General features: G+C 41.5%; 1 protein-coding gene across 11 annotated transcripts; it reads right to left on the bottom strand.

Moving 5' to 3' along the window:
• Positions 1–1,254: 1,254 nt before the first annotated feature.
• LOC131419898 (zinc finger protein 510-like) lies at positions 1,255–9,819 on the bottom strand. Of its 11 annotated transcripts, none has more exons than XR_009223378.1 (6): positions 9,744–9,819; positions 8,960–9,064; positions 8,029–8,658; positions 7,403–7,461; positions 2,412–2,538; positions 1,255–2,120 (listed from the first exon to the last, which is right to left on the bottom strand). XR_009223378.1 is itself a non-coding variant. In XM_058565402.1 (4 exons), exons 2-4 carry the CDS (start codon positions 7,415–7,417, stop codon positions 2,017–2,019), a joined length of 246 nt encoding a protein of 81 aa, XP_058421385.1. In that variant the 5' UTR covers positions 7,418–7,429; positions 8,960–9,729; the 3' UTR covers positions 1,255–2,016. The 11 variants fall into 11 exon arrangements, 3 of the variants coding, with proteins under 3 accessions (XP_058421385.1, XP_058421384.1, XP_058421383.1); XR_009223379.1 differs by lacking the exon at positions 9,744–9,819 and having other exon boundaries at positions 8,029–8,257; positions 8,424–8,658; positions 8,960–9,723; XR_009223381.1 differs by lacking the exon at positions 8,960–9,064 and having other exon boundaries at positions 9,744–9,810.
• Between the last annotated feature and the right edge of the window lie 4,682 nt (positions 9,820–14,501).

Genomic DNA, 14,501 nt, shown 5'->3' with positions numbered 1-14,501 from the left:
TAGATGGATCAAACTATGTTGAGAGAACGTTATTTGTGGTGATTCTAATATGTTGGATTTATTGGTGTTCTCTTTTTAGATTAACACTACATTTTCACAAATTTAAGACTCTCCCATGGGACTTTGGAAGGCTTGTTGTTTGATTTCAGCACACACATACACAAATACATGACTCACTTGAGTACAAATATCATGTATATCCTCCTCTACAGGCATACTTCTTTAATGTCCACAGTACCTATTATTTAATAAGATGAGATATATTATGAGCTCCTGATCCTAGTGAACTGTAAGTTCCCAGAACTTCCTTATTTAGTGTGTTACGATCACTGATATCATTTTGTTTGGTGCAGTCATTCAAATGCTTCAAGTTTTACTTCAACTGCGCTCTTGAGCTAGAGGACCTTTACTGTATTAATCTATCTATTGCCAAAATTCAAACCTGAATAACAGAACACGAAACCCTGAATTATTTTATTTTTACTAACTTGATAACTTTACTATTATTTTATTACAAACTTTCTAAGATCCTCATTTAGGGATATCTTTTTTAGCCAATCAATATGATCCAATCATTTGCATTTAGTGACTGGGAGATACGCTTGATCTAAATTATGTCAATCTTTATGTTATGCTATCTGTTTACATGGCTTCACAACAAAACTTTCAGTAAACACAGTTACTTCAGATGATTGTACTTTTTTGCTCTAGGAATTATATTGAAACTATAACTTCTGAAATTCCTGGAATCGTTTACCAGTTTAGACAAAGGCTAAAAGAAGCACATGAAAAGATACTTGACATCATTAGTGATCAGGGAAATTGTTATAGACCGAATTGTGTCTCCCCTCAAATTCATATGTTGAAGCCCTAAACCCCAATGTAACTGTATTTGGAGATAACATCTTTAGGGAGGTAATTAAGACTAAATGAAGTCATAAGGGTGGGGCCCTAACTCTATAGGACTGGTGTCCTTACGAAAAGAGGAAGAGAGATCAGAGCTCTCTCTCTCCATGCATGCACCAAGGAAAGGCCATGTGAGGACACAGTGAGAAGGCAGCCATCTCCAAGCCAGGAAGAGAGGCCTCACCAGAAACCAACCCTGCTGGCACCTTCATCTTGGACTTCCAGCCTCCAGAACTGTGAGAAATAAATTTCTGTTGTTTAAGCCACCCAGGCTATGGTATTGTGCTATGCCACTCCAGCTGACTACAACAGAAATGCAAATCAAAATCTCAGTGATATACCACCACTTCACATCCTCTAGGACGGCAAGAATCAAAAAGTCAGATAACAACAAGTGTTGGTGAAGATGTGGAGAAATCAAAACTCTTGTATGCTGTCATTAGGAATGTAAAATGGTGCAGCCGCTTTGGAAAACAGTCTGGCAGTTCCCCAAACAGAGTTACCATATAACGCATCAATTCCATGCCTAGATATAAACTCAAGAGAAATAAAAGCATACGTCCACGCAAAAATTTGTAAATGTATGTTTATATCAGCATTACTCAATAATAGCCAAAAGGTGGAATCCCAAACGTCCACTGACTGATGAATGGACACACAAATGTGGTACACCCACACAAGGAAATTGTTTTGCCATACAAAGCATGAAGTACTGATACATGCTACAATATGAACCTTGTAATCCTAAGTGAAAGAAACCCAACACAAAAGACCACATAATGTGTGATTCCATTTATATGAAATGTCCAGAATAGGCAAATCTATAGAGACAGAAAGTGACTAGTGGTTGCCAGGGCTGGAGGCGACAGGGAGACAGGGAAGTGATAGCTAAAGGGTATGGAGTTTCTTTTTGAGGTGATGAAAATTGACTGTGGTGATGTTTACACCTATCTGTGAATATATTAAAACCCATCGAATTGTGTACTTTAAATGGATGAATTGTATGACATGTGAATTATATCTCAATAAAGCTGTTTAAAAGGAAAAAAAAAAAAACTTTCAAAAGTGTTCCCTTCTAAGGTCTAACTACCCAGGTGTTTCTGCCAGGGCTCACTCACCTGGGTACCTCTGGTTTAGGCATTCTTCCTCTAAGGACCAGGGCTCTTCTCCTTGCTCCAACTTGAAAATCACCTTGGGTTTAGTAATGCAGTACCCTGTAAACATAACAATTGGGGGTCTAAACAGACCAGATCCATAGGCCTTTTGGTTGCCAAAGGTGGAGAAAGAGACAGCAGCAAGAGCAGCAAAATGAAGGCGCTCATTTGAAATTTTCAACGCGGAAGTAATGACACAAACATCGTTTCGGTTTCTCTAAAGGTTTTAGTTACCTTAGACCTCTTAATAAAAAGCCGGAACACCACCAATCTCTAAAAACGGTTTATGTGTGGTCATTTTAACAAAAGGAAATGTACTCTAGAGGGAGTCACATGGTAAGGTCTGCTCACCCACGGAGACGAGGTGGCTGTAGTTCTCCAGCATCACATCCCTGTACAGGGCCCTCTGCGCAGAGTCCATCTGCCGCCACTCCTCCTGGGTGAGCTCCACAGCCACGTCTTCAAATGACACTGATCCCTGAAACAGCACATTTTGTGCAAAGGTTCAGAATTACGTGACAAAGAAAATATCTTTGAGAACTACTAATTTTCCTGTTTACTCTTAAGGCTCTAAAACAAATGGCTATAAAAGATGCCAATTTTTGACCTAATTTTGTCTTTAACTTTACAGCTACTCCATTAGTTTAAAAGGCTTCTAACTTAACATAATTCATTTGTATATATTTATGAATTATAGGTTTGCTTAAGAACAAAAAAAAACTCAATGTAAAGAGACTTCCTGCAACACTTCTTCTACATCCCAAGCGATTACCCTGGGTATTCTAGAGAATTCTAGGATAGTCAGTCTCTCCTTGGACATCATCACTGTAAATAACGGGGGCCAAGGAAGAGATACACTAAGTTGCGGAGACATTATACATGATCAAACTTATGGATAAGTACATGTCTGAAGATATATAATATAAATCTCTTAGAGCTCATTAAGAGCGATCAAACAGACCAGTATAAGAGAACACTATCTACACTGATGGAACAGCAATGGATACAAGGATAGGGACTTAATCATAGAGCAGAAGCAGCAACCAATTTGACAACGACTTTCCCGTGCAGCTACCCAGTCTAACTGCATGCGCAGCTTCTTGAGTGCTGGTGCCAAACACTGATATTTGGGAAACGAAAGGAAAAAATGTGCTAGAAGTCGTAGTGAGACAGATCTGCTCAGGTTGCTACTGAAGGGTCTACGGAACATAAAGCTAGAAATGTCCCTTAAACTAGTATACACACGGTTTTAGAACATAGAAGGGAGGCCTAGGACGAAGACAAGCATTTAGGAATTACTAGCAATTTAGGCGGTAACTGAAGTTATCAGAGGCAATCAGAGAGCAACCCGAGCACAAGGGGATTGAGGAAAGAAAAGTACCAAAAGTAGAATTTGAGGAACCATGATAATTGAAGAGGCTGACAGAAAAAAGGCCCACAAAGCCAGAGAAGGCGTTTTCTGAAAAGTAATAATAGGATCAGGAGAGGGTGGAGTCCTGGAAACTGAGAAAAGGGAAAGTTTCCACAACAAAAGACTTCAAAGGGGCTGGGAGGAGGGGGAAATGAGGAGTTGCAGGTACAAAGTTTCGGTCTCAGCTATGCAAGGTCATTAAGTTCTAGACATCTGCTGTACATCACGCCTATAGTTAACGATACTATATTGTACACATAAAACTCTGCCCAATCTCTAAGAGGGTAGATCTCATGTTCAGTGTTCTTTTCACAATAAAAAATAAAAAGAAAGGAAGCAAACCAAGAGACAAGAGGACAGAAACAAGCTTTTTTCCAGTGTTATGTATCCAGTTCTTTGTTCATTCATGTCTTCAGTATGACTGAGTGAGTACCTACTCTGCATGAAGATCAGTGCTAGGAGCTGGTAACCAAAACAAATGAGTAAAAGAATAGGAACACCTCTCAAGGAAATTTATTTTAATCTGAAAAAAGTAAAGAAAATTTAACTATATTTTCAAAAACCAAAAATATCAGTGAGAAAAGCGGCATTGTGTTCATTTTCGCCAATCTCTCTAACGTCCGGCTTAATAAAAATCAGCCGGATTAACAAAACCTAAGCTAACCAATGACCTAAGTGAAAATGGGGAAATAAGGATCCAAGAAAATTCTCTCCTCCATAAAAGCAACGAATAAACCGGCAAAAGTTGTAGAAGGTAACAAAGGCAATTGACAGAACATTTACACAAGGAAAACAGCAGAATCAGAGTGAGAGCGGTGATAGCGTGTGCTTTTCAGGGACCCTGTTCCCATTCCTCTCTCTGCAACGTGGTGGCGGCGGCGTGAGAACCGACAGTCTGCACTCAAGGCTGAAACCAGCAGCGTGGCAACCACTGGCGGGCAGAACCGGGCTGAGGTTCCCTCAGAGCCCCACTCCCAGGAAACTCTTTATTTGGCCTGTTGGGTGGTTCCCTGAAAGACCTCACTTGCAAGGACGTCTTTATTTGAGCTACCTCAGAGCTCACAGAGAATGAAAAGCCTTATCCTCAGAGGCGTTTGTCAAAAACATTTGAAGGCACTTGCTTAACTTAGTGGCTACCTGAGGAGGTGGATAATAGTTGGGGCAAACAACGTCCTAATCAAAAAGTTTAAAAGGAAAAGCTGGAGAATGAGATGTCCATAAAGATTTTTAAAAGCTCCAATATATTCCTGAGAATCTAGAAGGCCGCACACATGCGGAGAGCCATGCATATGTCCAGGAAAGATGTGAGAAGGCCCTAAGCTGTCACCTCTGGGTGATCTTGAGGTTTGGGGTAAGAAGGAAGTGACGGCTAAGGCCGAGCTGTAAACTGCCTGTCTGACTGCTGTAGGAATACCCTCACACGCACAGAGCCCCTTAGCAAAGACTGGGAGACTTACTGGTTCCAGGCATTTCAGGACAGAGACTTCAACTGCCACAGATCACAAGAAATACAGGCTCCACAGCATTAGCTCACAGAAGTCACTGAACAAATAAATTTCAACAGTGACCCCTATGGAGGGGAGAAATCCTGATTTCTAAAGTTGCCACACTGTTTTACTTAAAATGTCCAATTATCAATAAAAAAATTGCCAAACAAAGAAAAAAACAAGAAAGTAAGACCCCTACACAGGAAAACGTGTAATCAATAGAAACTGATTCCTGCATCTGAGGAAGCAGATGTTGGACTTACTAGGCAATGACTTTAAATCAGCTATTTTAAATATCGTCAAAGACCCAGAGGAAACAATGCCTAAGGACTAAAAGAAAGTATGAGAACAATGTTCCACTGAACAAAGAATATCAATCAAGAGATAGAAATTATAAAAAGGAACCAAATAGAAACTCAAGAGTTGAAAAGTACAATAACTGAAACCAAACTTGCACTAGAGGGATTCAAGAGCAGATTTGAGCGGGTGGAAGAAAGCGTGAACAAATGGACATAGGTCCACTGAAGTTACGCAGAGTGAGAAACAGAAAGAAAAAATAATGACAGAAAATGAACCGGGGGATAGCACCAAGTTTACAGACATACGTATAACGAGAGTCCCAGACAGAGAGGAGACAAAGAAAGGGTCTGAAAGAATATTTGAAGAAATAATCGACAAGAAGTCTCCAAACCACCAATCTCAAAAGCAGTAAGAAAGAAGTGACTCACCACATACAACAGTATTACAAGCATGGAGGACAGAAGGCAGGGGGAATGACATATTCAAAGTGCTAAAAGAAAAAGGTTGTCAATCAAGAATTCTATATCCAGCAAAAGTGGAAAAATTAAAACCTTCCCAGATAAACAAAAAACAGAATTTGTCAGAGGTAAAACTGCCCTACGAGAAATAATACAGGGACTGGTTCAGCAAATCTACAGAGACAGAAAAGTTGAGGGGCCTGGGGGTGAACAGAATGATGGGAGAAGAGAAAGTGTACAGAACTGCTTTTTTCTTTTTTTTTTTGGTGAGGAAGACTGTCCCTGAGCTAACATCTCTCACCAATCTTCCTCTTTTTGTTTGAGGAAGATTGTCCCTGAGCTAACACCTGTGCCCATCTTCCTCTATTTTCGTACATGGGAGGCAGTCACAGCACAGCTTGATGAGTGGCGTGTAGGTCCGCGCCCGGGATCTGAACCTGCAAATCCTAGGCCGCCAAAGCGGAGCACGCGAATTTAACCACTACGCCACCAGGCCGGCCCCCAGCATTGCTTTTCAAGTTGATGAAAATGTTCTAAAATCCACTGTGGTGCTGTTTGCACATACCTGTGAGTACACTAAAAAAATCACTGAATTTTACATTTTAAATGGGTGAATGGCATGGTATGTGAATTGAATCTCAATAAAGCTGTTTAAAAAAGAAAAAATGAGAGAAAAGGAAATCATTCCAAGATAATAGAGAAGATTAAAGGGCCAAAGATGGAAACTGTGGATGAGCCACGCGAAAGGACGAGGGAAAGAAGATGACTCCGTGAAGACATCAGCAGGAGAAGGACAGAGCCAGTGGAGGGTGTCACAGACAGTAACAGAGAAACTTTCCAGGACAGTGTGAGAAGTAGAGGCAAGTGCTACAGAAAAGTCAAGTAAGGAAAGGATTAGACAAGACCCAATGGATTTGATTATAACCAAGTCTCTGGTCACTGGAGATCACAGGCAAGTGGGGAGAGAAACCAAGGCCTCATGCACAAGTTTAGAGTGGGACGGGAAGCGTTGAAACACTTGAAAGAGAACAGGATTTTAAACTGCTGAGCTGACAATTTTAACAGGATTTTAAACTGCTGAGCTGACGATTTTAAACCGTCCTGAAAATCACGGGTACTCGAAATATTTATGGAGAGTAATTTTAAGGATAGTCATTTGATCCATCAGAAAAATGTCTCATTCAATCCCTGCGTTTGAGTTTCCGAAAAATAGTATTGACTGAGTTCACATTCAGCATTACGTCTTCTACCTTTACTGAAGAACAAGTAGAGGCAACACTCTATATTATTTTAGGGTTATTACTGGAAGTTGTTAACTAAATCACCTACTCGAAAACAACAAAGATATTTTTTTATCTTCAATTGTCTTTATAGCCTATGAGGAATCAGTTTGCTTTATCTTCTCACCAATGTTAACCTTTAAAGAATTATCATGTCGGATACCCTGACACAGCTATCAAAAACCTCAGAAATAAATTTGGAACTCCAAACATAGTACATTTGTAACGTCAGAGGACCTGCATATATCCACCCGCCACCTTTGCTGTGCTCTCCAACTGTATTTCTATATCTTCTCTGAACGCATCTGATCCATTTCTATTTCTACTTTTCCACGTTAACGTATAGACACTTAAGCCCTTATAAAATCCATTGTAACACAAACAGGTTATCAAAAATCGAACTCACCTGAGCTATGTTCATTTTCTGCTACTCCTGGAAGCATGTAAAGAACTGTGAAGGTTCAGCTGGGGAGGAGGAAAGAGAAACGGGGTCATGAGAAACCTGGTCGGTCTTACAACTCCTACATTCATCTGCCTAAAACTCTCATAACACGAGCTGGAGAAAAGCCTTCCCTATGGGAAAATACCCCTTGGACATTCTTGAGAAAGGGCAAGAAGGAACACACAGAGGTAGCACCACCTGAACGTGCATATGTATCTTCGACATGACTACGTGGACTTAACCTTGCATTTTCACTGACTAAGGTAAACTGCTTTTTCTTGACGAATTAACAATGTATATCCTCTTCTGACTAATTAACAACAACAAAATAAAACAACAGAGGATTAAACAAAGTCAGCAGCACCAGAGGTGAAACCCTCCACCTTCATTAAACCTAATGTTGTCAAAAAACTACTCAGGCTGGATTATTAATCAAGTTCTTGTCTTTCACCTTGAGTTAGAACTTCCACAGAAAACTCCCAGATACAGATGGGATGCTTCATGCAAGAAATAAATTTGTTTAACTTTTTGTTCTAAATTGGTTGCAGTTTCTAAAAAAGGCCTTCGGATAAGATGCTTATAGTACTCACACGCGTGTAAGTCAGCAGCACCACGCTTAGTTCTTGGTTCTGTCCTGGCTGACTCTACAAAAACCATTCATTTCAGGCCTGATAGTTTTGGGCTTCCAAAGGCGCCCAGTGTAGAAAACCCTTCTTCTACTATCATTTCGTTATTCTCTACGTTCAGGAAAGAGGCAGCATCGGCATAACTCTAGACGCCACACGTGCTGATGAACATGGTGTGAGGGCAGCTCGGAATCTGAAGAGTGAGGGCAGAGTGAAGGAAACAGGGTGCTGTTGAGGATTTTGTCAGCACTGGCTGGGTACACCTTCCCCGGACACCATGTCCTCACCAGCCATCCAGTGAGCTGCCTTTTCCTGGGCAGCCTGACAGTCACCCACCCCTCTCAACGCCCGGTTACCACCTTCTGCAAGCTGGTCCACAGTGTCCACTGTCACACAGTCTGTGATGGCTTCTGGACGTGGTGACATCATCCAGTCTGATTCATGCTATACAGGGATCAAGAACTGCTTCTGGTGGAACAAATCTGGACCTGCTCCCGTCTGGAACCTTCCGCCTCTGCTCTGAAGCTCCGGTGAGGGGTCTGTCAGAAAGGCTGTTCTTCCAAGTGGCAGTGTTCCTGAGACTCCCTTTCCTGCCTTAAAAGAGTTACTTTGCTCGAGAGGGGCTGGGACCTGGGCCTGAGAAACAAACTCACTCTATTTGAAACCTTCCTCTAACACTCGAAGCCTGACTCTTTTGCAATTCACTAGAAATGTAGTACCCAGTACTGTTGCCATTAGTTGCATGCAACTACTACACTTCAAGTGTGGCTACTGCCACAAGTCAAAACCACATTTTGGATGTACTGAATTAAATACATCAGTAAAATTAACTTCACATCCCTTTCTTTTTCCCGTTGCTACGGAAAACCTTTACATTGTGTATGGTTTGCATTACCTTTCTCTTGGCCAGCACTCCATTAGGTACCAGACGGTGTCTTTGAGGACGGAGACGGCCTGGACGGCGAGGCAGGGTCAAGAGCCGCCGTCTGACCCAGGGGCTCTGGAGAGAAGCCACAAATCCCAGCACACATTTCCCGCGCGCTGAGATTCTGTCCGCGTGCACTCCACAATCACCCCTCCGGGAATGTGGGGGAGAGGACACTCTACTAAGGGCTCCGAGGGCTGCCGCGTCGGGTTTGGGGCACGGAGGAGACGAGGCAGAGCCAGACGCAGGGAGTGAAACCTATTCGTATTGGCACCCTACCTCTCCCACCCGCCGGCTGGTGCCCTGGGGTCTACCATGCCGCCGCCAGGAGCTGCCTTCCACTGTGCACAACGGCACGTTTACACCGACAAGGAGGCTTGTCGTGAGGGTGATGCGAAAGCCCAGACGAAGGAAACGGGGTCTTCCGAAAGCCCCCTACACAGGGGTCAGCACGAGCCCCGGACACAACGTCCCCAGACCACCCTTTCGTTCCCCGGAGAGCTGCGCGCGCTGCTCCCAGGCGCCCCGCGCTCCCCGCGAACGCTCGGGGGGCGCAGCCCTCCCGCCGCCCGCAGCCCCGCCCCGGCCGCGCCGCGCCTCCCGAGTCCCGACCGAGAGCCCGCCCTGCGGGCCGGGACGCGGCGGGCGCACGGCGCTGGGGGAGGGGAGGACTCCCCGCTCCCGTCCGCGGACACGAGCCCACCCGACCCGGCAGGGCCTCAGCCGCGCGGAGCCCCGTCCCCGGCGCGCTCACCCCTGGCCGCAGCCTCCGCTCCCGCCTAGACCCGAAGACGCCCACACCGTTCCCGTCTCGAGCCGGACTGGCGGACGGGAGGAGGCGGGATGGGTGTGCGCGTGCGCAGAGTGAGCGCCAAGGACCCTTCCCAGAGTGCTGCGCGGGGCGCCCACGACATCCAAGACTACATTTCCCATAGCACCTTGAGAGCGCAGGAAGTAGCTTGGGAAGCCTTTCTGCTTCTTGAGCGGGTTGGAAGACGTGACAATTGAACCTAACTGCTGGAGACTTTTCCTGAATCCTAGAGGTTATGGGTTAGACTTTTACTTTATGACGTTACACACTGGAAAGCGTGGTTCTCGATCGGATCCTGGTTGGAAAAAGCAACAGTTGCAGGAGCCAATTGGAGAAATATGAATATGGACTAGATATTAGAAATATTAAGGAAAATTACCATTACTTTGGTCACTGATAACATTTGGACGACGTAAGAAATTGTTATGTTTTAAGGATACATGCTGAAACATTTACAATTATGAAATCATGGATTTGTAATTTACTTTTTAAAACTTCAGCAAAACAATTAGAGAAAGCAGATATGGCCAAAGGTCAAGAATCATTAAATCTGTGTAATACATGTATATAATGCTCATTTTACTATTTCTGCTATTCTGAGTGTTTGAAGACATGGAGGTGGGGGTGGGGTGGGGAGGAGATGGAGGGAGGTTAGGGTGCGTTTACTGTCCCTGCAGAAGTGTACCTTTTCAAATCAAGCTGCCAAGAGAAGGAAAGGCGCACCCAAGGCTCTCTTATGAATACGGCTGTGAAATAGAACAAATAGGAGAAAATGGAGCCAATATTAACATAAAAGAGTAACATCTGTGACCGGCAGCGTTTATGGCGGGGTGGGGGGGGTAGGGGGGTGGGGGCGGGTAGTTGGGAGGGGAGAGAGAATAAGCTAGCTGTTGAAACTTACACAAGTAATACATGAAAATACATAGAACTGAAAATAAGAAAATTATTATATCAATTTTGCATTTCCATGAGCAAACCTTTTTTGAAAATTAATGTGTGCACACGTCGACTTTTTAATAAATTAGAGGCCTACGGACACAATAACATAATTTTTTTCTAGTAGACTTTTTTAGAGCAGTTTTAGGTTTACAGAATGATTGAGCAGAAAGCGCGAAGAGTTCCCATATACCCCCTCTCCTCACCCCACACACAGTTTCTCCTATTATTAACATCTTACATTACATTAGTGTGGTGCATTTTATACACTTAATGAATGATACGTTATTACTTGCTAAAGTCCATAGTTTACATTAGCAGTCACTCTTTGTCTTGTACAGTTCTATGGGTTTTGCCAAATGCGTAATGTCATCTGGTGTAATATCCGTCATTATAATGGTGTAAAATCACCATTACATTATTGTACAGAATAGTTTCACCGCTCTAAAAATCTCCGGTGCTCTGTCTATTCCACCTCTCCCTTCTTGTTTTCTCCTCCTGAACTCTTGGCAGCCACTCATTTCTTTGCTGTCTCAATAGCTTTACCTTTTCCAGAATGTCCTACAGGAAGTAGCCTTTTTAGACTGGCTTCTTTCACTTAGAATTTGCGTTTAAGCTTTCTCCGTGTCTTTTTCTGGCCTGATAGCTCATTTCTATCACTGAATAATATTCCATTGTATGGATGTACACGGTTTGTTTATCCACTCATCTATTGGAGGACATCTTGCTTGCTTCCAAGTGTTTGCAATTATGAATAAAACTACTGTAAACATTTGTTGTGCAGGCTTCTGTATTGACATAAGTTTTCAAATCAACTGAGTAGATACCAAGGAGCACAATTGCTGGATTGTGTAGTGGAGACTATGTTTATTTAGCTTTATAAGAAACTGCCAAACTGCCTTCCAAAAATGGATGTATCATTTTACATTCTCACCAGCAACGAATGAGAGTTCTCATTGCTCCATATCCTCACCAGCATTAGGTGTTGTCAGTGTTTTGGATTTTGGCCATTCTAATACGTGTGTAGTGGTATCTCACAATTTGCGGTTCTGTAATAACATCTGATGCCGGACTTCTTTTCATGTGCCTGTTTGCCATAAGTATATCTTCTTTTGTGAGGTGTCTGTTCAACTCTTTCACCCATTTTTTATTGGGTTGTTCATTTTCTTATTGTTGAGTTTTAAGAGTTACTTATATATTTTGGATAAAATTCCTTTACCAGATGTCTTTTGCAAATATTTTCTCTCAGTCCGTGGCTTGTCTTTTCGTTCTCTTGACGTTCCTTCACAGAGCAGAAGTTTTTAATTCTAGTGAATTTAAACGACCACTTTGTTCATTCATGGATTGTGCTCCTGGTGTTTTCTACAAACTCATTGCCAAACTCAAGGTCTCCTAGATTTTCTTCTGTGTTATCTTCTGGAAGTTTTATACTTTTGCGTCATATTTTTAAGTTTATGATCCATTTTGAGTTAACATTTGTGAGAAATGTAAGGTCTGTGTCTACATTTTTTTTTATGTGGATGTTCAATTGTTCTAGCACCGTTTGTTAAAAAGACTATCTTCTTTGCTCCTTTGTCAAAGATCAGTTGATAATATTTATGTGAGTCTGCTTGTGGGCTCTCTATTCTGTTCCATTAATGTTTTTGTCGATTCTTTCTCTAGTACCACACTGGTTTGACCACTGCAGCTTTATAGTAATTTTTGAAGTCAGGTACCGTCAGTCCTCTGACTTTGTTCTTTTTCAATACAGGCATTGCTCAGAGATGTTGCCGGTTCGGTTCCAGACCACCATAATAAAGCAAATGTTGCAATAAGGCGAGTCACGTGAATTTTTTGGTTTCCCAGTGCAGGTAAAAGTTATGTTGACACTACACTGTAGTCTAAGTGTGCAATAGCATTATTCTAAAAAAGCAATCTACATACCTTAATTAAAAGATACTTTATTGCTAAAAATTGCAAACCATCATCTGAGCCTTCGGTGAGTGGCAATCTTTTTGCTGGCGGGGGGACTTGTAAAAAAACTCAGTATCTGAGAAATGCAATAAAACGAGGTATGCCTGTATTGAGTTGGCTATTCTGGATCTTTTGCATTTCCATATAAACTCTGAAATCAATTTATCGGTGTCTGAAACAATAACTTGCCGTGATTTTGATTGAGATTGAGTTGAATTTATTGATCAAGTTAGTTGGAACTGACATCTTAACAATTGAAAGTTGCTATCCATTAACATGGAACATCTCTCCATTTACTTAGTTCTTCTTTGGTTTACTTCATCTGAGTTGTAGTTTTCCTCATATAGACCTTGTACGTATTTTGTTAGATTTATTTCATTGTTTTGGTGCTAATGTAAATAGTATTGTGTTTTTCACTTCAAATTTCAATTTTTCATTGCTGGTTTATGCGAAGGCAATTGACTTTTGTATAATAATTTTGTATCCTGCAACCTTGCTATAATCACTTTTTAGTTCCGGGCTTTTTTTTTTTTGGTCAATTATTTGACATAGGCAATAATGTCATCTATGAACAAAGATAGTTTCTTTCTTTCTTCCCGGTCTGTATGCCTTTTATTTCATTTTCTTGTTTTGCTCTGTTAGCTAGGACTTCCAGTAGCATGTTGACTAGGAGTGATGATGGGACATCCTTCCCTTGTTCTCTGTCTTGGGGAAAATAATTTAATTTCTCAGCATTAAGTATGATGCTGGCTGTCAGTTTTCTGTAGATGTTCTTTATCAAGTTGAGGAAGTTCCCTCTATACATTATTTCCTGAGAGTTTTCATCATAAATAGGTGTTGGATTTTGTGAGATGCATTTTATGCATCTATTGATAGGATCATGTGCTTTTCTTCTTTAGCCCATTGATATCAATTGATTACATTAATTGATTTTCAGTGTTGAAAAAGCCCCTTGCGTACCTGGGATAAATCCCACTTGGTTATGGTATATGATTGCTTTTATACATTTTTGGAGTCAATTTGCTAATATTTTGTTGAGAGATTATGCATCTATATTCATGTGTTCTGTACTTTTCCTGTCTTGTAATGTCTTTGTCTGGTTTTAGTATTAAGGTAATGCTGGCCTTATAGAATGAGTTAGGAATTGTTTCCTCTGCTCTATTTTATGGAAGAGATTGTAGAGAATTAGTATCATTTCTACCTTAAATGTTTGGTAGAATCCACCAGTGAACCCATCTGGGCCTGGAGCATTTTTAGAAAGGTTATTAATTATTGATTCAATTTCATTACTAGATATAGGCCTATTCAGATTATCTATTTCTCTTTGTGTTTGTTTTGGTAGATTTTGTTTCACTTCATCTAGGTTATTAAATTTGTGGACATAGAGTTGTTCATTGTGTACAGAATTCTAGGTTAGTGGGTTTTTTCCTTCAACACTATATATTTCACTCCACTTTCTTCTTGCTTGAATGGTTTCTGGAGAGAAGTCCAAAGTAATTCTTACCTATTTCTCTATATCTAACGTTCCCCGTCTACCGCCACTATCCCTGGCTTCCTTCAAGGTATTCTCTTTGTCTTTGATTTTCTAAAGTTTGAATATGATATGCCTAGGTGTAGATTCTCTGGCATTTTGCCTAGTTGCTGTTCTGCGAGCTTCCCAGATCTGTAGTTTGGTGTCTGTTACTAACTTTGGAAAATTCTCAGCCATGATTACTTCAAATATTTCTTATGTTCTCTGTTCTTTCTCCTTCTAGCATTCCCATTATGCGTATGTTACACCTTTTGTAATTATCCCACAGTTCTTGGATATTC

This window comes from Diceros bicornis, chromosome 22 (genome assembly GCF_020826845.1).
Source record: "Diceros bicornis minor isolate mBicDic1 chromosome 22, mDicBic1.mat.cur, whole genome shotgun sequence".
Taxonomy (NCBI): Eukaryota; Metazoa; Chordata; class Mammalia; order Perissodactyla; family Rhinocerotidae; genus Diceros; species Diceros bicornis.
The sequence above is the reverse complement of the archived record's forward strand: the minus strand, read 5'-3'. Positions and strand labels throughout refer to the sequence as shown.